Source organism: Halichoerus grypus, chromosome 1, assembly GCF_964656455.1.
Source record: "Halichoerus grypus chromosome 1, mHalGry1.hap1.1, whole genome shotgun sequence".
Classification (NCBI taxonomy): Eukaryota; Metazoa; Chordata; class Mammalia; order Carnivora; family Phocidae; genus Halichoerus; species Halichoerus grypus.
Window position 1 is genome coordinate 130,159,853 of NC_135712.1, and position 26,202 is coordinate 130,186,054.

At 42.2% G+C, this 26,202-nt stretch overlaps 1 protein-coding gene across 4 annotated transcripts in view; it reads left to right on the forward strand.

The window, feature by feature from the left end:
* Positions 1-26,202, forward strand: part of PLCL2 (phospholipase C like 2) — a 186,014-nt gene that overhangs the window by 127,047 nt on the left and 32,765 nt on the right. For all 4 annotated transcript variants that reach the window (XM_078072087.1, XM_036078069.2, XM_036078068.2 and 1 more), the window contains exon 5: positions 17,942-18,017. In XM_078072087.1, the coding sequence (XP_077928213.1) occupies positions 17,942-18,017 (76 nt within the window). The remainder of the gene's footprint in view (positions 1-17,941; positions 18,018-26,202) is intronic.

The window sequence follows — 26,202 nt, forward strand, 5'->3', positions numbered from 1 at the left end:
GATTGCTGGAAAGATAGACTTCCTGAAATCCCAGCTAGAGAAAGCCCCAGGTGTTTCAGAAAGGAGCCAGAGGGTAGAGTTAGAAGTATGATGAGACAACTTTCAGATCCCCATCAGCTAAAGGGATTCTATTACGATCATGAAGAGAAATAGAGCCAGATTGTTCTCTGTGACCTTCACTATTGTTAGGTGAATAACATTCTTCTTAGAGCATCTTGGAACAGTGGCATCTGTTTGGTGTGTTTGGATGGATGAAGAAGTTATGTTAAGCCTAATAATTGCCAAGCAAGAAAAAGGGGAGAAAAATAACTTTAAGGACAAGTACTTCATGCCTATATTCCTCTAGCAATTGAAGTTTTCCAGATTCAAAACTTTTGATTTGCTACTATTAATACTATACAGCTCTTTCAAAAAAAAAAAAAAAAGTTTGGGATGTCTGGGTGGCTCAGTCAGTTAAGCGTCTGCCTTCGGCTCAGGTCATGATCCCAGGTCCTGGGATAGAGCCCCCGAATCAGCCTCCTTGCTCAGTGGGGAGCCTGCTTCTCCCTCTGCCTGCTGCTCCCCCTGCTTGTTCTCTCTCTGTCTCTCTCCCTCTCTCTGACAAATAAATAAATAAAATCTAAAAAAGAAAAACAAATTAAGAAAAAAGTTTTTTCAACATCCAGAATCTGTCTGACATCTTAAAGTTTGGAATTATTTTTGTCACGTCCACAGAACGGTATCATCTCTACATCTAGTTTTGTAGGTATGAGTGTCCTCTTTTGTGGAAATCCTTTTCAAACAGAAAAGTGATAATCAAAGAAACAAAGAACCTAATTGGATTTCAGTGCATGGTAATTTATTTGTATGTCTTTATGCAGCTTGTGAGTTCCAGATCCTTTTAGATTCACGGAAATGAAGATTAGCTGACTTAGAACATGCACTTCATAGCTCGTTGATGCATTCAGCCTGCTTCTTCCCTTGTGCTTGGGAGCCCCCTGGTCCTCTCACCTTGGACCCAGGAGATGGCTGTGTCTCCCTCTAACCTTTGCTGTTGGCACAGAGGCGGCTCTGCCAGCTACTTCGGAAGAGAAATCAATGTGTTCATCTTCACCTCTGTCAGGTTGCTGAGACCTGAGCTGGAAACCCTGGAGCTCCCCAAGTGTGGGCTCCACTTTGAAACCCCAAGCACTACCTGGGCCACACCCCATTGGAGGACCCAGGAAATGCATTTTCACTGTTTAGCTTAATTAGTTTTCCTAACAGAGACAATTTCTGACCAGGTGGGGAGTTGGGGATGTGAAGCCTGTGGTGGTTCTTCATTTCACCTGGAGAAGTGGCTGCCTTTGCCATCTGAGCCCACAGTTCGCCCTCACGTCTGGCTACATTTGGGGTTCAGAATGTTCTCCAGCCAGTTAAACGGAAATCATTTGCCTGAGTGATTATTTTACCAGTGCTGGCCTCACAGTGCTGGCTACGATTAACAAGAATCACACGTATGAATTTCTTTTCAAAGTAGTTTTTTGTCAAAGATTCATCAAAAGGATGAACTGTTTAATATTTCATTGTGTCCCATTGTTGTCCATACTCAGGTTAGAGTTTAGAAAACAAGTAAGTTACCTTGATAATATAATTTTATTGTTGGACTTTTGATGTTTTTAATATCATGCCCTGACTTTCTACATGTGAGATCCATTCACAGATTAATTTGATTTATTACCGCCCATTTTCGTGTAGTTTAGAACAGCATGTGCTTTTCCATTTAGGAATTCAGCACTGTTGCAAGTGTAATTTGGAGTTGAGTTTAAAAAGATTGAAATTACATCAGATACTTGTATAAAATTGTTAGTGCTGATACATAGATTTGTTTGTAAATGCAATGATGAGTGCCTCTGTGTTTGTGGACACATACTCTTTGGATGAGCAATCATAGTTTAGAAGATAACTCTCTAAGAAATGGGATAATTTGAATGGAACCAACTCCATGAAAATGAAGCTATTGAGATAACCAGCTTATATGAAAAATCATGTATTTCAGGATCAGTTTTGAGAAAATGTGATTGTAGACACTTGCTTGAACCACCTTCTGGCATCTTTTCTTGGGCAGTAGGGTATACTCATTTCTGACCTTTTTTATTTTTAATCTGTTATGTCCCTAGTTATGAACTGGAAACAAATTTTAAAGGTGTTTTTCCATAGCCTTTTGAATAATGAGGCGGTGATTTTTCTCCACAGCTAGATGTGTTCCTATAAATAACATTTGGCGCTACACAAGCTTTGAAACCTACATTTTGTTGATATGTTACATTTGACCTCATCCTCACAAGAGGAATAGAATCCTGCCCTGCCTGTGGATTCATCCCTTCCTGATTTGGCATGGGTAAGAGTGCTCACCCTCAGCCTCACCAAACTGCGCCAGTCTGCAGGGGGCCGGGCGGTGACTGCCCTCTGCACACTGACTTCTCTCTCAGTGGGGACCGCAGGAACTGTCACTCCTTCCTCTATTTTAACAGCTCCTGTTTTTCATTCTGTGCACTTCTATTGCCCCAGATTGCTGTGACATAATTAACGCCACTCAGCCCACAGAAATAACCACCTTTAATACCAGAAATCTGATCTTACTACCACATGAATTTATCAGGAATAAAAATAGCACTTAATAATGGCTTTAAGGCTTTTCTAACTTAATTAGGGTATTTTAAATTCTGAACCATAAGAAAACTCTCACAGTAAACTCTGGGTAGACAATGTGATGTGTTCAGAGTTAAGTTTAACTCTACAAGCTTAATTACCAAATAGCTTAAAAATAACATGTTGGGTAGTTTAAAATATTTATTTCCCTACTACATTCCATATTAGTCAAATCTTTAGGGCTAATTGGTTTAGATTTTTATATGGAGATTTTACATAGGAGATCTTTTATCAACTTACAGAAGTCTTTAATTCTGGTATTTTCTTTGAAATGAGTGTTGATCATTCTAGCTCTCTTTATAATCATTACACTCCTATGCTAGAGGGTGGTCATATGGAGTCACACCATCATTTATGTCATCACATGGGCACAAAATAATTTTAGGTTTTTTTGAAGATTTTATTTATTTGAGAGAGAGAGAGAGAACAAGAGAGTGCAGGAGCGGGGTGAGGGGCAGAGGAAGAAGCAGACTCCCCACTGAGCAGGAAGCCAGCTGTGATGTGGGGCTCTTTCCCCGGGACTCGGGACTGCGGGGAGCCAAAGGCAGATGCTTAACCGACTGAGCCACCCAGACACCCCAATAATTTTAAATCACTTATCTGGTGCCAAAAGCAAGCAAGCAAACAAACAAACACCCCCCCCCAACCCTATCTTTGTAAATAGAAATGGCTGAGTATTTAGCTAAATGGAAGTGGGATGGTACCTAACTAATTTTTAGTTGATTTCCTAAAATGGGGCCCTATTTTTGTGGTGAGTCTATGGAAGTCTTTGACCAATGTTAGGATTCTCCATAACCAAATCTTTCTTTTGCCTACATATATCATAATATATGTTTACCCTTTGGAACTACTAGCTGCACTCGATTTTTCATGGTCTTTTCTAAAATGTGCATGTAGCATCTCAAGCTATGTTCTCTTGAATACATTTAATTCAGTATCACCAAATGATGCATCTTGTACCATGTTAGGGCAGGGGTTGGGAAACTGGCCTATGGGCCAATCTGGCACCACCTGTTTTTGTATGGTCTACAAGCTAAGAATGATTCTTACATGCTAAATGATAGAAAACTAATATTGTATGACTTGCAAAAACCATGTCAAATTTACATCTCAGTGTCCAGAAACAAAGTTGTATTAGAGCACAGCTACATCCATCACATGCTCTGTGACTGTTTTTGTACCGACAGCAGCACTGAGTTGTCGAGACAGAAACTGAGCCTAAGCCTAAAAGCCTAAAATACCTCCGGTCTGCTCCTTTGCAGAAAGAATTGGCCAACCCCTCACAAAGAGGATCAGGAGAAAAAGTCCCTAGGCTATTTTAATGCACTGCTTCCCATATTCACTTTCACCAGTTTAAATTATAATTTTAAAGGCTTTTCTTTCTTTTTTTTTTTTTTAATAATTTAGTCAGTGCATTTTGAATTTTGATCCATAAGAACAGCATTCTGCTTGTTACCTTGGTAGGAGGAGCGTGCTGCTAGAGCTTGAGTGCTCCTGTCCTGGACAAGCCGTGAGCCCCTAAAGCGGTAATACTGACTGTTAACATTTGTTAACATTTTGCTGGTCAAGAACCTACAGGCACTAGAGGCGGACACCGGACGAGGAAAGCCAATGAAAGCGTTTGCTCTGGTTGCTTACAGTGCTCCCGAGGCAAGTTGGCTGCCTCAGTGGGAATGGTGACAATCAACCAGAGTTTTGTTAGAATCCAATAAAATGTGTAACCAGCTTAACTTCACGGTGAACGTATAGTCCTGCTTGTGCTGCTTAGTAATGAGACATTAAAAGTGAGCCAAAGAATGGAGTTGAAGTGGTGCTCCTTGTATCAGCCAAATCAAGCTTTTCTTTTGGGGGGGCCGGGGGGGTTGTGCAGGAGGTGCAGAGAAGGGGGAATTGGGTGGAGTTCCCAAGCAGGCTCTGTATCTTTGAAAACCCCTGGTTTCCTTTTACCCTCCCCTAGCAGGGAGCAGGGCTTTCTCTCAAATGATAAAATCCAGGCTGTGCTAACCACATTCTATTTAAAGCTGTCTCGTCAGGGAAGGGATTATAAAGGGTGCTGGAGGCGGAGACCAAACCTGTGAAACCCTCTCCCACCAGGGGAAATGGGAAGGCTGCTCTGAGGGCCCTCTGCTGCTTCCCACACCCTGCTTCTTTATGCTGTGCATTTCCTTCTCACACCCGTTGCAGCTTGTAATTATACATTCGTTGGTTTGGTTTTTCTTTTTTTTTTAAGGTACCTCTCTCCCCCGCCACTGGATCGGAGCTCCAGCATGGCAGGGACAGTGTGTGCCCTGCTCACCACGTTGTCTCTGCCACTGAGCAGGTGCACAAAGTAGATCTATAAATGAGTGAATGAAAATGATCTTGACCTCCAGGACACAGATCAGGTGTTCTTCCTGCCCTATCTCTCTGCCCCCAAGTGGCGACATTTTCCTGAACTTGGCTGCTTTATATCATCACCGCTAGTCTTCCCTGGGAGGGTTAGGTTTCAGGGCTGGCCAGGGGATGGAGGGTGGGGCTCCCACTCTTCCAGGCTTGGTACTAGACGGCAGCCCCCACGTCCTAAGGCAATGAGTGGAGCCTTTGCAGTAGGTCCCACAAGAAGGGGACGCCTGAGATGCCTGTGGGAGGGGTGGGCCACAGGCCAGAGGCTCAGGACTAGAACGGGGGATAGGGGAATGCAGGCACGAGGGTCCCCTCCCCAGATCATTTACCTCTTGTTCATACCTTCAAATCTCCCCTACCTTTTGCCAGAGGACTTTGCTGTGTCTGAAATTCCCTACTTAAAGATTCATGTGTCCTAAGAGGAAAATACAGTAGAGTTGAGGAGTGGAGGGGAGAGTCCTAGTTGTTCGCCCAGCCGGAGAGAAGAGCAGCTGGTTTCAGTGAAGCCACCCTGGGATGGGAATGTTGCTCATATATAGTGTAGTGTTCTAGGATTTCCCAGCGTGTGTTCATAGGTGGATTGTCATGCGAGCTAACAGAGGGCATAGGCTCCTGGTGAGGCAAGCTGAGAAATACTTGAATGTCAGACAGCCATCTTCTCTCGGTTGTCCCACGTGCTTCACTGCGGACACTCGGTGTCCCTGCCAAGCTAGCTGCATCCCACTCCTGTGCTGCTGGGGGGAAGAGACCTGACTCTCCCGGACACGCACGCACACACACGCACGCACATCATCCACCAGCTTTGACCCCACCTTGGGAAAGTCTTTGTCCTCTCACCTGTCATAATGAGCAGAGTCAGTGCAATGGGCATCCAGCAGAAGATAATGCCCTGGTATGTTTGGCCAATAAGTACGGTTGTAGATTCACACAGGCCATCTGGGCAGGTGTGCATGCAGTGTGAATACCTACATGCAAAACTGCTCTTCTATAAAGACACACCATGACTGGAAATTGGGGGATGAAGGAGGAAGTATACACCCCAGACCCTAGGACGTATATGAGTGGGTGTTGGGGGCCGGGGTTGTGCTGGCAAAGAATATGAGCCCTGATGATGAGATAGGCCCTGCCCGGTGCTTACTGTGTGACTGAGGGTGAGTCCATTTTTCTCTCTGTAAAGGCATAGTTTCACCACCTCCAAGGGTATGAAATTAGATGTAAGTAGCCCAGACATTCTCAATAAATGGTAGTCATCATCATGGTATTATTAGTTTTCAAATGCTGGAACCCTGCAGCTCATGAAGCTTTAAGACCTTTATGTGTGTGTATTTTAACATCACTCCAAACTTCAGAGCAGCAGTTTTGCTGTATAGAGAGCATGGCTACTCCATTTCATAAAGGCAGGTTTAAAATCACAAAGTGAAAAGCAGAAGTTAAGGTTTCCCACCACCTTAATAGGTGAGTTGTCTCTCTCCTCTGAAAGGGGAAGACAGGGGAACGCGTGAGTTATGTGGTCAACACCAGGAAAAAATCCTGGGTTTATACAGTAGATAAACTAGTAGCTGGTCGATTGCGTTCTTGTCTTCCTTCTTGCTCTGTCATTCCTGGAATACTGTGAACACTTCACTGTGCTTAAAAAAAACAAAAAACCAAAAATACTGCTTTTCATTACAGAGAAACCTCCAATTGCTTTTTTCTCTTAACTAATATCTATACTTAGTTACACAGACCTGAGAGAAACTAATGATACCTTACAGTAAGACTGTGATTGAATTACCTTCTATTAATTAGGAGTTTCTAAATCACCTTGATCCCCTTGGAGAAAAGGCTTGATATAAGTAGGTAGTAATAAAAGTGGCACTATGTTAATTCTAATTGTATCTTTTGAAATTTAATTAATGTAGTAATAATTGTTTTAAACAAGCGTGTCAGAACTCAAAATGGTCCTTGGTGACTTGAAAGAGTTAATGTAGCATCCAGAAGTTCCTAATCCCTCTCCGGAAGTAGCTTGCTCACTGAATAATTGGGTTTAATGAGCTCAAGTTCCCCTTTCTTCCTGCAGGGATGATTCTGGCCAAGTTTTAAGCCATTCTTATCAGTTCCTTGGAGACACTCCCCTCCATCCAAGGGGTATCCTCTGAACTCACTATCCTGAAAACTTCCGAGACTGGAGAGTTACACTGGTGCATTGCCCTTCTTTCCTCCCGGCTTTCCAGCATTTACTGGAGGCAGAGGGAGTGGCCGGCTGGTGACCATGTCCCCGCTGTTCTGTGCCCGGCTGCCCCTCAGGCCCAGCTGAAAGTCCCTTTGCCAGTTGCTGGGTCCCTCTGTACTGCCACCCCTGCCTTCTCCCCTGACCACAGAGGCTGCTTGAGCACAGGTGCGCTCAGGTGTCGTGCTGCCCGAGATGATCTGAGGGTGTCATGCAAACACATTGTTATTATAGTTTGGGAGAGCGGGAGGTGTATTTTACAGTGTTAAGGGGCTGACATGACATGACCGAAGGCCTGGAGAGGATGTGTGTCTCCTTGAGGCAGCCATAGTGCCCTGTGACTCATCACATGCTGTAGGGTAGCGCGTTGAGTGTGAGAATTTCAAGTCTTCCCACAGTAATCGTGTAAACACCCAGTAATTCTGTGTAGCACACCAAGTCATTCCCTGACGAGTATAAGGCTGACCATAAAATGGGGAGATAAGAGCATTATTATAATTTAAATGCATTTGAACTTTACGATATATGTGTTCTCCACACAGAAGAGTACAACATGATATATTATTACATGAACTAGTAGGAATATAGATATGTTTTATAATATATTTTATGGATAGTTTTATAATTTCGGTGGAGTTCCTCTTTAGGCTAGCTTAGGTTCTGTTTTGTTGCTTAATTTTCAACAATTTTTGTTTCCTTGGAATATCGTATTGTACAGGACCAGCAACAGCCTAAGATCAAAACCAAAATTCTTTTCAACTTTTTGAAGTTCTGTGTACTTCCTGAGACTAAAACTATTTAGAAGTTTTAAAACTTTGCCAGCAGTTTATAGTAGGATAAACCTTTAAAATCTGTGTACTGGCTTTATAATTAATCTTTTGATCTGTTAGATCCCTAGGTATTTCCAGAGCCCTTTTCTATTTTTCCCAAGCTATTTTGCCCAATGGAGCTTTTTCAGCTCCTGGTCTATTTAAACATGTTCAGGAACATATGGAGACCTGTAGTAATGCTAAACCCCAACTAATCTAGAAATAGGAGTGAATTTCTTTTAAATCAAAGTTTGGTTGTGGCTTAATAGTTTATTCAGTTGTCTGCATAAAGTAAAATTTTCTTATCTGATTTAAAATATGATTTTTGATAAGATAAATCACCCTAGTGCATTTATTGTTTTAATTCCTCTGAGCTCTGCCTCTGTGATTTTGTCTTTTTTTTTTTTAATCTTTTATTCCTCTACGTAGCACTCCCCCCAAACCCAATTTTCTCTTTGCGATGTTTTCTCTCACGTTTGCTCCTCTAGCCCAGCAAATATGTATAACTAAGGACTTCTAGTGGCCAACACTGGAAGTGCCTCTCAGAAATACCCACACGTGTAAACATTTGGCCCTCCATGTACACTGGGTGCCAAGCAACTGGCAGAAAGCAAGAACCCAGGGCAATAAATTGGTTGTTTGGACTACATGATACTATTTATTTTCATGAATTTTATACTGAATCCAAATTTTTTTTTAGGTAAGTACAGGAGAAACCTATATTAGTCTGTGTATAATAAGCATAATATCTTTGTCTTGTATTTACGTGGTGATTCACTTGAGAATCTGCAGTTTAATTAAAACTTGAGGTTTAATGTGTGAAATGCAGCCCTTTCTAAGTATTGTGAATGCGATTATACATTAACAAAGTGAGAAGTGGTAGATGGAGATGATGATGGTGGTAGAGGAGGCTTTATGTCATGTGAAAATTCAACTAGATACTTAGGCATGAGATACAATGTTACTTTACAGGATTTGATCCAAAATTTAGTGCATAAGGGATTCATATTGTACCAATGTTCAGATCAAAGTTATATAACAGGAGAGCCAGGTTCATTCCTTAGGTACATACCACCCTAGCTCTGAAGTGAACTTTATGAAAAATCAGAGCATATTGAAAAGTTAGAGAATTCTTGGCTTCCTGAATGTGGACCCTGGGTCGCTCATAACTCATAATTCGCTCCAGATTTATCTAGCACTTGGCATCTACTCTCTAGCAAAAAATGATTATTATAATAGTTGAGTACGGTGTTGAGGCAGGCTTATACAATGCCCAAATCATGCTTTGGTTCAATATCATAGGAACTGAGAGTTTAACTGTACTTCACAATAAAATTGCATGGGAGATTTTGAAAAAAAATTCAGAAAGGTTTTGAAGTACTCTCCCTTTTATAATCAGTTTGGCTCTAACACTTGTTTTGAAAATGCAAATTTATTTGAATGTGATGGATACATTAAGGAACAATTTTAACCTAACTTAATTTTTTGTTTGGGTGTGCACAGTTTTGACCACAAGAAGCACTAGTGAACACAGAAAACTTCACCTGGTTGAACGCATGCACACACGCACCTCAAACAGCACCCAGCCCCTACCCCCCCCCCCCCCCCCAGTTCGTGAGCGCATCTGGAGCTGTGCCCATCCACAGCTCCTATTACCCCTTTCATCAGATCTCACATCACCTCCTCCACTTCGGGTAATTTACAAGCTGCAACTGTCAGAACACCCACTTCCCAAGCAGACCTCAGGTGTTTTTCAAGGTCAGTCGCCACATGCCTTGAAGTAGTTTTGCATTCCTTAACTATTTAACACACGCAGAGCTGTGCTATCACTTTTATTCAGTTCCTGTCTTTTTTTTAATGTATCACTGCAAAAGTTTTTAATGCTGTGCCCCTAACCCTATTTTCCCAAAAAACCTTGTGATTTTTATTGCAAGGTGCAAATGCAAAAATGTTTTTGTATAGTGCAATGATTTTTGGGAAACTGTACATCCCATTAGAGCAGAACTATGGGTGCAATTACCAAATGCCCAAATCCAGAGCTCCCAGTTCTCAGACCCACCCTCCTTCCAGAAACTCTCCTCACACATCTGTAAACATTTAATATCCTTGTTGTGTTCCTTCCCCTCTGACCTCTCCTGCTGTGTCTCTTACACTAGTCCTCTCTGCTTAATTTCAGTGATTCTGGAGCATCACTGTGATGTGTTTTTTTTTGTTTTTTTTTTAGATTTTATTTATTTATTTGACAGAGACAGCAAGAGAGGGAACATAAGCAGGGGGAGTGGGGGAGGGAGAAGCAGGCTTCCCGCCAAGCAGGGAGCCCGATGCGGGCCTCGATGCGGGGCTCGATCCCAGGACTCCGGGATCATGACCTGAGCTGAAGGCAGACGCTTAACGACTAAGCCACCCAGGTGCCCCGCATCACTGTGATGTTTTCATCTCATTTATCTTTAAAATTCCTGCCTCGGAGATGTATACCTGTTTTCATCTCAGCTGCTACCTTTGTGCAGAAAATCCCCAATTTTCCAATGCCAGAACCACGCCTCCACCCGGTTCTGATCCCTGCTGCATGTTTTCACCAGACTGCCCTGTTGTAACCAGGGCTCCACTCCACCAAAGAGGAACTCCACATCCTAGATGAGTGAACACATTAAAGATACTTTGTAACCTGTGAAGTGCTTTACAACCGAGGGGTGTGTTAAGTTTTTCTTATCTGTCCAGTTTCCCCTCTAAGGGGAAAGAGTCTTTGGCTCTTCCTCTATGCCCACAGCAAACCAGTCACTGAGCCCTGCTCTGTCCCCTATGCAGTCTCCCACTTTCTTTCCCAGCCCCCTCCTGCGTCCCTCCTCCCGGTGCTATGACGTCCTGCCTGCTTCCTGTCCCCACCTTCACGCCCCCCACCCTGTGTTTCTTCCTGCACCTCGGTCTCTGTTCAAAGTCGTAATTCCGTATCCCATCCAAGCTGACCCTTCACTTGTTTTCTAACCACGTTTCCCTGCTTTTCTCTGACCTGATGGAAATGCCTGGAGAGGGTAATGATATTTTACATCGATTCATATCCTGCCCCCTCCCCACCATGCCTGCACCGGGGCCCCAGATGCCATAGCAGCCACCTATGCTCCTCTCTACGTGTTGGTTAACAATTCAGTGGCAGTTTTCATTGGGCAGAGCTTTGGGTTCTTTCTATAACTTTTCTCCTATATAGGGTTTTTTTCTCTACTTTTCTCTTACATAGGGTTTTTTCTCTACTTTTCTCTGAGTTGTATAGTGGAAAATGTGGAAGTGGAAGTGAGGTTTCAAGAGGAAACCAGGACAAATTACTCTGGAAACAGTTTGTTACGTGGAAAGTGTTTTTATAGTGGCCTTGCTGGAAGGGATGATGACTGCAGCTATTAATGACGTGGCTGCAGAAGGGGCTGGGGTAGCTGTCACATGCAGCTGGGCAAAGACCCCCACAGTGATACAACTTTGACACCCCCATTCAAGTATATGACTTTCATGTTATTTTCTTTTTTATTATTATTATGTTATGTTAATCACCGTATATGACTTTCATGTTATTTTCAAGTATGAAAAGCTATCTTGTATTTTCCAACGATAACTTCAGAAATGGTTTCTATTCCATTGGTTCAACTCTGGGAAGTTTTGCTGTACTTGGACGCTTTACTGAAAGAAAATGTTACCTCTGAATTTCAGTTCTGAAGTCGCAGATCCCAGTATTCTTGTATTTGAGTCTAAAATTTTTCAAAATTCTAAAAACTTCTTTTTAAAGTATTAAAAAGAAAGATAGTGTTATTAACTCGGAGAGACATTACTTTTTCAAGAGCACAGAAAGAAACACCAAAGCTTATAGATTCCTGAGAGAATTTCCTTCTTCTCTGTCCCATTCTCAGCATTAATGAACTGACTCAATTTGTCGGGCTGTGTAGGACAGGGTGACAGTCCTCTGGTGACACTGAACTTTAGAGACATCCATACAGATAATTCTGATTGGGGGGAGAACACTGCTTTGGATTGAATTGGTGGTCTTCTGAAGACCTCGATCCTTGCCTCACATTTGCTGTTTTGCTACACATTCCTGGAGTCCTGAGAGGCTAGTCCTGCTTTGGTCCAGTCCTCCCTGGGTCCTTCCTGAGCCACGTGGTACCTGAAGCCACACCTGTCACCTGGGCATTCACTGGTCACCAAGGCCTTCCACGGATCTCCACGAAAGCCTTGGAACCCAGGGGGTGTTCAGAGGTAGGCGCAGGTGTATCGTTTCGCTAGGTCCGTTGGCAGGTTTGAGACTGCTGCTCAATTACTTGAGTTTGTTACATGTCACACAGTCACAGAATCTTTGTAAAAAACAACCTAAGTTCCCTTTTGTAAGGACATTAGCACTTCTGAGGCTTTGTAACTTCGTTAGAGATAGCTACAGCTAAAGCAGCAGTGGCGACAGCCATGTATGAATGTGGGGACGGGCAAAGCCAAGTCTGAAGAGGGAGGTGTTTTCTGTCTGCAGCTGAGGTCAAAGCAGGATAAAGGGAAAAGTCTAGAACTCAGAAGATGTTATGATTGTTATGATTAAACTTCTTTCACCCAAGGACTTGAAATTATTGGCAAATTGTTTTTGTAATTCTCAAAATGTGTGTTCCTGGGATGAAAGGAGATTCTTTGGTGTACTGTCCAAAATCAGACATAAGATCCTTACATAAAACTGTAGACTTGGCTTATCCTGAAAATAAAATTTTCCCACTTGATGTGCAAATTTCAAAACAAAAAATTAAGAAGCAGTCTATAGAAATCTAGTGATATGAAATATATTAATGTAGTGACAGTTCTCATAACCATATCCACAAACGGAGAAGTTTGCCTAATACTAACATGGGAGTTACTTTCAAAACAGAACATTCTTACGAAAGGCATTTCTGTTTTCTGTCCAGCTTAATAAAATATGAATTTTTACTTGCCTTTAGTTGAAACTTCCTGCTTTTCATCTGTGGGAGTCCTGTATTAAAATCCTATAATAGAGTTGATCAAATTTATGAAATGGGTTTCTGGGCTATGTTAAATCCATAGATATTCCAAATGCACTAGTTCCACAAATTTAGGGAGTTACTGGTAACTGGACATTAATAGAAAATCTATTAGCAACAACTACACAAAAGCATCTTGTACTTCATAAATAATATGAGCTGTCCATGTGGTAAGTTACTAGGGTTAGTTAGCAGCAGGATGATCTGAGCCAAGACCTGTACTTCTGCGTTTAAAGGGATCAGTGGAAATGCATTTGCATTAATGTAAATAATGCTTCTAAAGCCAACCAGTCTATTGGGCCTTGTATTACATTGACATATTCATGTAATATATACAGAGAAAATTATTTAATTTAAAGCAGTTTCTCCCTTTGACTCATCTCTTGATGTCACTCCCCACGTATTTGCTTTTGTCTACTCTGAAATGCTTATTCTACTAGTTTCACATTAAATGTAAATGATTTCTCTCTTATAATGATGAATTGTTAAGTGGAGCCCAGCAAATTGTTTATTGTTGTCATTTTAAAAGAAATGTTTTCCCAAAGCATTTTACAGAAATATTATTTAAAAAGACAATTCTCAAAAAAAAAAAAAAAAAAGACAATTCTCGCAGCGCCTGGATGGCTCAGTCGGTTAAGCGTCTGCCTTCGGCTCAGGTCATGATCCCAGGGTCCTGGGATCGAGCCCCGCATCGGGCTCCCTGCTCAGCGGGAAGCCTGCTTCTCCCTCTCCCACTCCCCCTGCTTGTGCTCTCTCTCTCTCTCTCTCGCTGTGTCAAATAAATAAATAAAACCTTATAAAAACAAAAGGACAATTCTAGGTGGAAGTCAGTAGCAGAGACTATACCGCCTATTGTGTGTAGCACATGTCAGGTGTTACTAAATTCCTTTCCGCTTTCGTATGTCTCTCTGGCTGGAATGCCCTTTCCTCAGCTTTCCTTGTGCTGCTGCTACTCGGGACGGCAAGACGCGTCCTGGTGCTGTGGAAAAGCAGGGGCCTTGAGGTCAAACAGAATGCATCGTTTCTTAGTTGCAGTCCCTTTGCGCTTCTTACCGGAGGACCTTGGGGAAGCAGCTTAACTCTCAGGTCCTCAGTGTTCACACCTGTAAAACCAGCGCCGTAAATACCCACCTCACATGGGTTTTGTGAGCCTTAAATGAAATAGAAAGCACCGAGTACATACCTGATGCAGAGGAGGCATTCAATTACTTTCATTTTGATTCATTCAACCAACACTTGTACTATTTATAATCACAGCTTGTTATAAAGCAGCAGACCCAGGGTGAGATGGGCCCCCACTAGATCTAATGGCCCCCTCATGTTGTCCCTGCTGTGTCCTCCTTCCGTGCCATGTGCTCTACATTCAGTCATAGCTGGGAGCTGAGTGAAGCAAGACCTCAGCCAGCTGGGTGGGCAGGCAGGAAGGTCCGCCGCCTGGCCCTGCCCTCTCAGCCTGCTGGACCCTTAGAGTGCGCTGAGAGGGGCTCACAGCCCAGACAGCTTGCTGGGGAGTACCCAGCGGGATTCTTTCACTCAAGGACACTTTATGCAAATACTGCAGGAGTTGAGGATTAATGAACACACTCTATGGACAAGAACTGTAAACTGTTTACTCTACATTAATGTAAGGACCCACCCTGACTGTAAATATGTACCCTAAAACTATAAAAAGATATAAACTGGCAGTTCCTCCTCTCCAAGGAAGTGGTGAAAACACTTCGTAACAGGTGTGGCAGGATGAATCATCTCTGCTAAGGTCTGGGTATGTTTTCTTCCTGCCTTCTCTAAGTTCTACTGATTGTTTCTTGTTGTGCCTGACCTTCTCTGAGGCTGCTTGCCTCCAGAGTACCCCTCCAAGATGGTCTGCGAATAGCTGCCTCAGTTTACTTCCACACCTGAGAGGAGTGGCTTTTTGCTGTTGCGTTCTCCACCCTGGTGGAGTAGCCACCTTCGTATTTTATATACTGCTCATAAATAAGGGTGGAGTGTGTATTTAAGTCCAGTCCACAAACAGAGTATCAGCAGGATGCCATGACACCACCACTTACACTCCCACTAAATATCCCATCTACCTGCTGTGGCTTAGGGGTATTTAACTTTGTCACACCCAGTAGCACATGGGCTACAATGGCCACACCACATCTTGTTGTGATTACTGTTTGCTCATAGTCCTCGGTCAGCAACTATTCTTTATTCATTCGTAGCGCTTACTTCGGGGTCCCCCACTCAGAGGACCTCAGTCAGTGATTGTCCCAAGAATAAAGGATTGATCCTTCAAGTACTATTAGAGCATCGGAGGCAGGCGAGCTTCTCTCTCCAGACCCTTGAAATGGATGTGCTGTCCTTAAACCTCGGGTGTATTTTACAGCCAAAAAGTGCCTAACTATTTAACCTTTGGTGATACTTTAAACTGGAAGATGCTTCTAAGAATAATAATGTGACTTGTTGTTTCTCTGAGCTTCACCACACCAGACTTTTCAAGTAAAACTAAAATTAGTAATGGATTTTTGAAACATTGCCAGTGAACATACGAAGGGAAGGCATACTCATTCAGCTAATCTTGGGTTACCAGAAAAGGCTCCGCCAGGCCCGCTGGCTAAATGGGGGCGTCCATTGTCACATCTGTTTGTAAGTGTCTTCATTGTGCCTCCTTTCATTTAATCCTCACAGCATTATGTAGGTAGCATCTTTTATTAACTCATTTTATAGGTAGGAAATGATGGCTCCGTGGTGTTTAGTATCCTGGCCTAGATGGCAAAGCTAATGAACAGCAGAACCAGGATTTGAGCCCATATAAATCTGAGCTCTTTCTGCCCCCACACCACGCTCAGTAAGAGTGTGTTTTGACCACCTTTCCCCCACAGGTCATCTGTATGCGTGAGCCTGTGCTTAGTGCTACTGTCTTGTTCTCCTACATTCCTTCTGTTATTGCTCCTGTCCTGCCCATCTGCTTCATGACCAGGTTCATTTCATTGCTGGTATTTTTTTTTCTTCTCCTTTTTCCTATTTGAGTGATGGAGGCACAGTTAGCTAGTTCTTTGATAGTGAGTTGTGACAACCACCATCCTTGACTTCTTTAAGCTTTATGCTTCTTCATATCTCTCATTTTGGCTTGACATCAAAGCTGAAAAAGGTTACTGATGACGGTATGAACCTTTTCGGGATGCAAGTGATGTCATGGTACGAATGACTTTATATCAGTGTAATTGAGCTCTTAACTACTCATTTTTATCATTGCCTGTTCAATATGTCAAGCTGTAAAATAGAATATTTTAATTTACAGGCATGACTCAGATCTTGAAGAACGAATGTGAAAATACCGAATTCCAAAGTGCAAGCTCTAAGCTCTTCCCATGGCATATGGGCTTCTTGAAGATAGGGGCTATATGCTGTCTGTCCCTGTGTCCCCAGTTCCTGCTCTGGGCCACGGATAATGAATGAAGGCATAAATGAGCACCTGTGTGGGCCTTAAACCTTTTGGGGTTTACTATAATTTTCTTCGAACAGTGGACAACCTGGTAAATGCTGTGTGACTCATTTGAAGAATCTGGTGCACTTCTTAAGAGGCCTGTTGATTATGCTTGGGTTTCAATAAGTGTAACTAGTCGAAATAGGGTGTTCCTTCTTTGAATTATACAAATAATCCAACCTACTTATACTTGGTTTCTATAAAATAATGACTGTGGCAGTTAGTGGTAAATACTATAAAGAAAAACAAGGCAGAACTTAAAGAAATGGAGAGTGATGGATTAGTGTTTATTATTTAAAATAAAATGGTCATGTAATATAGATGGGTAATGTTATAATGAAAAATATTTGGACATTTAAATACAAAAAGTTGAAATCTATAATGAAGGCAAGCATCATATTTGTACCCATTTGAGTTATGAGAGCTGAATCAGGCTATCCCATTTTCATAGTGATTTTAGAGCCAAAAAGATTACTTTAGACAGATCTTTTCCTAACATTTTGGTAAGTAAAATAATTGATCAGCTATGCCCTGATCCTTTTTTTTTTTTTTTAATTCAAGCTTGGCTGCTAAAAATAAACACAAGTAATTTGGAATAAGAACTCAAAATTGGATCTTCTATTTTTATTTATTTATTTTTTCAAAATTAGATCTCTTAAAATCATTGATAGGAACATTAAAAATACTAGTTTGATATCATTAGTGATGCATTAAACACTTTTAAGGGACACCTGGGTGGCTCAATCAGTTAAGCATCTGGCTCAGGTCATGATCTCAAAGTTGTGAGATCGAGCCCTGCTTCGGGCTCTGCACTCAGTGGGGAGTCTGCTTGAGAATCTCTCTCTCTCTCCCCACCCCCGCCCCTCCACCCCATGCTCTCTCTCTCTCAAAATACATAAATCTTTAAAAAAAATAAAATAAATGCTGTTTTTTGATCCTCATGGTAAGTTTTAAACTAATTTTCAGATGAAGGCACTTTAGCTGAAATGAGTAAGGTGTGTAGGTGGTAGAGCTTTCTGTGAGATGAAGTTGAAGATTTGGTTAAAATGAATGACTGAAAATATAATTTAAAACACAGATCAGATGTGTACACATATTTATTTGTAGCTTTTCACACTGAAACTCCATTCAGTATTGACTCAAGTTTCAAATTCAGTGTTGTACAAGCCTAACTATGAAACACAATACTCCCAGTCTGTTTGAACCATGACATGGAAGGCAGGATTTTTCATTTTGTACACACACATTTGGACTGAGTCGTGGGAAGTCAGATGAAAGAGCGTTTTGCCCCAGCACCTCAGCCTGTTTGTAGAGGAGAGCCCCCCTGCACGTGTGTAGACCGATGTTTGGTTGTCAGGTGTAACCCCGTGTCTGGGTGTTCCCTTTCCAGATGATCCAGTCCCTCAAGGCCGTGATTGAAAATGCAGATGCTGTGTATGAGAAGATTGTACATTGTCAGAAGGCAGGTAAGTAAAAGTTTGTTTCTTCTCTTCAAAATAAAATGAGCAGCATCATATATTTAGCCCCTTAAACTATTTTATAATCTTTTGGACACTATATCCAGGAAATCATATGTAAGAATTATTTTTCCATGGCTAAAGAAAATACTAATTCACTGCTACTCGAGCCTGGATAACAAACTCACCTGGGGGAAGCTTTTAAAATATGCTGGTTGAAAAAGTCATAGCTGTTAAAAGCTCCCAGGTGTTTCTAATGAGCAGCCAAGATGGAGAGCTGCAGGCTAACCTCCTCCTCCTCAGCGTGCCCTGTGCTGCTGAGCCCCCCTCCGGTCCCCCCGCCATGACCTTCCAGCAGACGGTGGGAAGGCTGAGTGAGGCTTGAGCAGAGAGAGAATAAGTTCTTAGAAAGGAGAGTGGGCACCGGTTATAACCTCTTGACACTTTTTAATGCACTGACATGTTCAAATGCTGATGGATTCATCCATTTAGTATCCAAATGTTATACCAGATTATAAAATGCTACCATCTAATTGATTTTAGCTGAGATAAAACCAAAAAATCAAGTGATCTGCATTGTACTAAGAATAGACAAAATGGAATTCTTTCCATTTTCATATTTTGTTAGAGTATCATTTTGGAAGATACTAATATGGACAATATTTGTAGTGCATAAATAACAATATCTGTCCTTAATTTCTAGGATTTCTGGTTGCTATTCTTTTTTTTAAGTTTATTTGTTTTTTGTAATCTCTACACAAAGTGTGGGGCTCCAACTCACACCCTGAGATCAAGAGTCACATATTCTTCCAACTGAGCCAGCCAGGCGCCCCTGGTTGCTATTCTTTAAAATCTAGAAGTACCACTTAGCCTGAAAAAAAAAATCATCTCTTATCTCAGAAATGAACTCGTTAAAAATAGATCAAAGACAAAGATACATGTGACAATTTTCTTTTTTGGTGTTTATTGAAGGAATATTCACATTAGTGACTAATCAACAGACGAAAATCCTCATCTTGTTTTATTCATCTTGTTAGCAAAATATTATTAGCAAAGTGATCTTTCTACTTCTAGTCCTTTTCTGGGCTAATACTCTCTACAACCGCAACTAAAATGAGATACTTCAAACACCATTTTTATCCTGTCACTGTTGTAAACAAAATCATCCAGTAGCTGACTAGAGTCTGTTGTATCAAATCTAAACTTCTAACTTCCCTTGTAAGGTTATCTACCAACTGGCCAGCCCATTTTGCCAATAGTATATAAAATTTTTTAGTTAAATCATCTGTTCATTCATTTAATAAATATGTTTTGAACTTCTACCATACCAAAGATACTTGTAAGTGCTATCACATACCAAAATATTAAAAAATAATCAAGATTGGTGTTTGCCTTCTAGAACCTTTCAATCAAGCAAGAGATATGAAAGTAATTACACATACTCAAATGTATTGAGTACTTATGCTGTGTTACTCAGGAGTCTGAATTTGGTTTGTGGGGCAGTGGGGAGCCATTGATTTTTGAGCAGAATAGGAGAGAAGATGAGCTTTAAGGTGATGATCGCAATAGCTGTGTGCAGAGAATTTTCATGGGCAGAACCCAACTGGGAGGCTTTTGGGAGCAGTGAGGAGGAAGGGAAGTGACGATGTGCATCCAGCCTGGCCTTTGGGCTGCCTTACCCCTTTCTGGTGTGTTTCTCCTTTGTCAGATTTTCACAAGCCTCTCGTCTGGTAAGACTTCTCTCCCCCTCCTCTCTGCCAATCTGTACATTTCTTCCTTTCGTCTCAACAGTCTTCCAGGAGAACTTTTATAATTGCAGGAGTTACGTTACTTAACCATTCTACTCAGCCCTGCAGAATGTGTTTGGTTCAGCTCACAGAGCTTCAGTTACTGTGTAGAAGTTTTATTAAGGTATTCTGCATCCTCTAAACAGGCTGGTAACCTGCTATGCTACAGGTTTGCATATTGAGTTACTCTGTATTTTACCCACGGCACCTGTCCTAACATTCTGCACAGAGTAGTCACTTGAATACTAACTGACTAAATGTGATTTGACTTGTATTAAGGATTCAGTTCTACTCAATGCATGTATTGTCATGAGAATTGTGGACTGTTAGAATCTGTAAGCTGTATTTATCGGGCAAAAAGAACTATTTATTAACAATTTGAGTTATTGTCAGTTCTTTGCAACTTCATTGGTTTATGAAATTTGACTATTTCTAGCATAATGCAGCTTTCTGTTGTTGTTCTATTTAATTTCAGTGAGGGATATATTTGCTTGTATTTAAAAAGCTGAAGAGTCTTGCCTATTAAGAACTTTGCTTGGAGGGCAAATAAGAACCACGGCGTAATGGTTCGCATTCCTCTGGGTTTGAAGATCTTGAGAAGCACATAACGATTATCTTTTGGTTTCACAGTTGCTGCTGACCGCCTACACAGCCCTTCTGTTATCCCAAGTGCTTATTTTAGAGTCCTTGATCTTTTGTTTCTCATGTTTACAGTTATCGGAAGCGCATATAGTCATTAGTCATATGAAGAATTGCTAATTTGTATTGGGCTCAAAAACATTTGCATGAGATTTTACTTCTGATAAATAATTGCTATTCTGCTTACAGAACTTTAATCTGGCAATGACAAAATGAAGATACCAAAGTGCTGTAAGCAAGGATTCTTTTAGAAGCAGTTCAAACTTCTAAACACAAATTTATATTCTTGTAGATAAACCTTCATCCAAACAGCTGTGTGAAATACAGAGTCACGCTGCCACCTCCAGCCGCATGTTCAAAAGCGTGCCCAGTTTGGACAGGTTCCGACTCCAGGCTATGTGGTTCTTTTTTTTTTTTTTTGAGATAGAAATGGGTTTTGCTGATGGTATTCTTGGGAAGAGGGGGTAAGGTAGGAGAAGAATGCTGGGAAGTGAAGACCCCCCCCAGCCAAAGTGGGCTGGGATTCTGCAGGCCCCAGCGGGCAGGCACATGGCCCAAAGGGACCCTCGGGGGGACAGTGAGATCAACCAGGAGATGGGCATTTCGGGCAGCCTGCGGAGCCTACTCTTTTAAGAGGAGAATATTGCAGCACAGAGGGCTGGAGGGCCAAAGGGACATCTTTATAAGCAAGCCATGTCCCTCAAAATGGGAAAGATCCACTGAAGACGTGAAGAGGAAACATTAAAAGATGAGACCGGGAGTAAGGTGGGAAGAAATGAGGAGGGCAGAAATCCAGGACAGTGGTGAAACACTTGACCTTAGAAAGGGGGATGGGCCCCTCTTCTTCCCAGACACTCCAGAACGCTGTGACATGGAGAGAAATTCTGAGGAGGAGAGGACCGTTTTCCATTGGGCCGGTGGATGTGGACATAGTGCCATAGGAGGGCACCAGCTTCGGGAGTGAGGGAGTGGAAGGGGGGCCTCCGGACAGGGGCAGAGTCCAGTGACCTGGCGCCAGCAGAGGGTCGGGTAGAACGGAGGATGTGGGGCAAGTGGGTCTGGGCCGACGTGTGAGTGAGAGAGAGGGGTCCATAAGAAACGGTGTGGCTCTTTCCACAGTTTGGCTATTGTGGACATTGCTGCTGGTATATATATACAATGGAATATTATGCAGCCATCAAAAGGAATAAGATCTTGCCATTTGCAACGACGTGGATGGAACTGGAGGGTATTATGCTGAGCGAAATAAGTCAAACAGAGAAAGACATGTATCATATGACCTCACTGATATGAGGAATTCTTAATCTCAGGAAACAAACTGAGGGTTGCTGGAGTGGGGGGTGGGGTGGGAGGGATGGGGTGACTGGGTGATGGACACTGGGGAGGGTATGTGTTCTGGTAAGCGCTGTGAACTGTGCAAGACTGTTGAATCTCAGATCTGTACCTCTGAAACAAATAATGCAATATATGTTAAGAAAGAAAAAAAGAAGAAGAAGAATGTAGCAGGAGGGGAAGAATTAAGGGGGGGAAATCGGAGGGGGAGAAGAACCATGAGAGACGATGGACTCTGAAAAACAAACTGAGGGTTCTAGAGGGGAGGGGGTTGGGAGGATGGGTTAGCCTGGTGATGGGTATTGAGGAGGGCACGTTCTGCATGGAGCACTGGGTGTTATGCACAAACAATGAATCATGGAACACTATATCTAAAACTAATGATGTAATGTATGGGGATTAACATAACAATAAAAAAAATTAAAAAAAAAAAAAAAAAGAAAAGAAACGGTGTGGCTAACAAGCATGAGCGTGCACAGATCCAGGAGCACAGACGAACACACTCCCGCTCTCTCTCTCTCCTAAACCCAATGCGTGCTTGTTCTTCCAAGACACAGCAAAGGAGGAGATTGCTGAGGGGCACATGCAGGGCAGCTGGACGGGAATCTGCAGAGGGGGAAGCTTCCTCAGAGTTCTTCTTTAAGAAGTTTATTAAAGGTGATGATAAAAGGGTAGCCAGATTCTTTCTGGGGAGAAGTCTTTTCCACCGTATAACATCGATCTCTATCTCTCTTTCACTGGCCCAAATGGCAGCCTGTCTTTGAATTTTAATTTCCTCTTTGGTCACAGGATGGGAAGATGATGTAGAAGGAAACCCAAACTGCTTTGCTTCAGTGCGTTGGATGTTTTATCTGGTGAATTTAAATGGAAAATAATTTGCTCTCTAGAAAGGAAAAAGAAATCAATGATATACTTCTTGTTAAAGATAGTGAATTAACACATGCTTTTAATTTCCCCTCCCTTCTGAACCTCATTAAAATGACAGTAAGGGTTTGTTGATTTTTGCTTTTTTTTTAAGGCAGAAACCCATAAGGACAAAATGGGAGGAACATTTTGGAAACTGAAAACTACCTGAACAAGAGATAATTGACTTAGGTGGTGCAGGAGGGCTGAGTCTGAGGTCGGTGGTGGGGCACTGGCGTGCATTCTCATCCATGCTGCAGGCTGCCCCTCACCCGCGAAGAACCTGGTGGCACCAGGTGCCTCTGCAAGTTGGGGTGAAGGTAGGGATAAAAGAGAGAACTGTCTGAGAGAGCTGGATCAAGGAGCAGTTAGACCGCAGATGGCTGGGAGACTGCAAGTGTCCTGACAGCAGAGATGTGAAAATAACAAAATTTTCATCCTTCATTTGGGGAGTTAGATAGGTAATGCTCAGGAAAAGAAAATTGAAACATTATAAGCATGTTACTTAGAAATGTGGACATAAACACTAAAAAAGGGAACAAACAACAACAAAAACTCAGCTAAAGGGGTTGAATATAAATGCTTCTGGAAAGAGTGGATGGGTAACAATGATTTGGCTCTTTAAACTATGTACATAATTTTGATAAAAATTAAATTACTATTAAGTTTAAATTTAATTTAAATGATTAAATTAAAAAAAAAAAAAAGAAGAAGGAAGGAGGGAAGGAATCAAGGACCAGAAGCTGTCACAAGAATCCCTGACTGAGGATGTTCCAGGAGAAGACATGGGCCACACTCCCAAGCCGTGGCGACAGCATTGAGTGATTAGGTGGGGTTTCTGCTAAGGACCCCAGCCGGCCCCTCTGGCATCATGGACAGGCCCAACGCACAGGTGATGTCTGGGTGCCTGGGTGGGCGAGAGCATAGTTCCTCTTCTGGCAGGAGAGTTGGTTCTTTCTGAATCACAGGGGACGATCAAGCTCTAAATGAAAGAAACCCCAGCCCACCCCAGAGTTATTTAAAGAGAAACTCCTTTTCTAAAAGTTCTAAGGGATTCTCATGCATGGCAGGGTCGCATCGATACCCAGTAAAGTAGGATATAAGCTAACCTTCCAAATAATGAAAGCTTTTGTTACCCTTCGTTTTAATCCTTTTAATGGAACACTTTCCATAATAGATTCTATACGTCCCTGCTTCCTTAAACTTGGTTTGCCAAACGTAATTTGAACTTTGATGACTGAGGGTTATTTTGAGAGGCATCTGTTATTATCTTGCGGTTTAATGGAGAGTCCCCCAGGAGCTTGTGCGTCCCAGAGAACCCCTAACCTGCTCTGCCCGCTCAGATCCTGTTCCAGGGTTAATGGTTTATTCGTTACTTCCATTCAATTTTCACTTCCTACTGCTAATTTGTACTGTTTCCTACTGCCTATTAGTACACCGGCTCTTTTTTTCCTTTCTAATTTGCTGCTTCTCGTCTGCTGAGCAGTTGGCATCTCCCCCATGGCCAAGCTTGATAGTTTTGTCTCAGTAAAACCAGGTGAGAGCCCGACACACTCCCACATGGAGAGAACAAGCAGAGCAGCAGGCCAGGCCTGCGTGTTCTGCATTTGATTGCTCCTTTTTTATTTTGCAAACTCCTTGGATCTCAGTGTGTTCCTAGGAGCTGGGGTTACCAGATAAGCAACCTGTCACTATCCATTACTTGCTTTGCTCACATCAGTGTCTTAGCCAACACAGTATACATAAAAGCAGCCGTAAGATTTATCCTGAAAGCACCTCGAAAGTTTGCAAAAGGAGACCTGGGAGCCTCTAACTTCTGTTTTCATTTATGTCTGGATGTTTCTCAGCTGTGTCTGACAGAACTAAGAGGTTCATCCCTGGGGAGCAAGAGACCTGTATTCTTGTGCCTTGCTGTGTGACAGTAGGTTAGTCGCTACCCCTCTCTGTCTCATTTTTCTCCTTCTGAGTGACATTGGAGTATATGATTCCCTCCTGGCCCCATGGGTTCTAAAATGCAGCGACCTAAGATCAGTTGCCTAATTAGCAATTTTGGAATGGCTGGATTACAGTTACTTAAAAAGATTACAAGATTAAACAAGTAATCCCATCCAGTGGCATGGGGATACTTAAATTGCAGCCCATCAGCATGAGTTTCAAGGGGGGGAAGTTAATGCCTAACATTAAAGGTGAAGAGTGACCTCTCTGAAGGTGAGACACAGACCTGGAGTCAGACCCCAGAAGTCCTTTGGGACCCTCAGCATCTGTACTCTCAAAGAATGGATGTTGAAATGCCAGATCTCCACAGGCACTTCAATTAGCTCACAATTAGTGAGGGCATGGGAAGCCAAGAAGTTGCAAGTCTGCCCCACCTGTCCTTTTGTTCCCCCAAAAGGAACCTTCATTGCTGATCAGGGAGAGTAGAGAGAATGATCACAAAGGTGACATCTAGGCCAATTCAGGGCAAAAAATGTCAAAATAAGCACCTGGTATCTAGAACTCTCTGCCTTACCACACCTCTCCATCTCCTGTACCCGTCACCCCATCCCATTTTAAGATTCCCACATCAACCATCATACTAATAGTATTTCTCCTAAATGTGGTCAGAATCTCTTGCGGATGCTTGTTTAAAATGCCATTCCTTTGCCTCACCCCCAATAGTGAATCTTTGGGGATGGAGCTCAGGAGTTTGCCTTTGAATGAGGACATTCAGGTTTTGAGAACCTCTCTTTAGAGGGTGGAGCAGAGCAGGCCCCCTTTGGGGTTCATGCTGCACTCTGCCCCTCAAAGGGAGCAAGAACTATTCAGACACAGATATGTACTTGCTCATGTGATGGATTGGCAGCCAAGTTGTCTTTCTCAAGGGGCATAGCCCTTCTTCCTAACATAGCTTTCATTGGTGAAGCTTCTCCACAAACGAAGGGGAGGGAATTTGGGGGGATGCTTGACCTTCCTGGAATACCTGTCCTGTGAGCAAATCCCAAAGCTATGCTTTCTTGTCACTTCTTCCTCCCTCCTTCCTTTGTAAACCCACAGAGTCTAAAAGCATCACTTTTATCTAAATAGGAACTCTCAGGGTCATCTCAGCAGATGTTCTGCTGGAGAGGGGTCAGGCTGCTTTCAACTCCAGCACTCCCACAGAAATTTTTTTGTTACTATTCTGTTACACTTGCTTATTAAAGCTGAGAAGAACTACAATTCAAATAAAGTCCACAGATAAATTCAATCATCTTTCTTGGACAAATACCAAAGTTTATATATATATATACCTAATAGATATCTTTGGGTCTAAAATAAATAGTCGAGATGATCTCTAAGGCTTTTCCAGCTCTCAAATTTTATGGTCTACAAGTCCCATAATATAATATAAATAAGGGATTGTAGTGGGTAAAAGTAAACAAATGCATTCTAAGAATGTGTAAACAATATTTAGAGATAAGTCTTCTTATAGGAATAAGGAATTTAAAACAAGTTTAAATAACCTGTATTCTTTCATTACAGGTCAGTCAGAGCCATGTCAAAAACATGTCATTGTA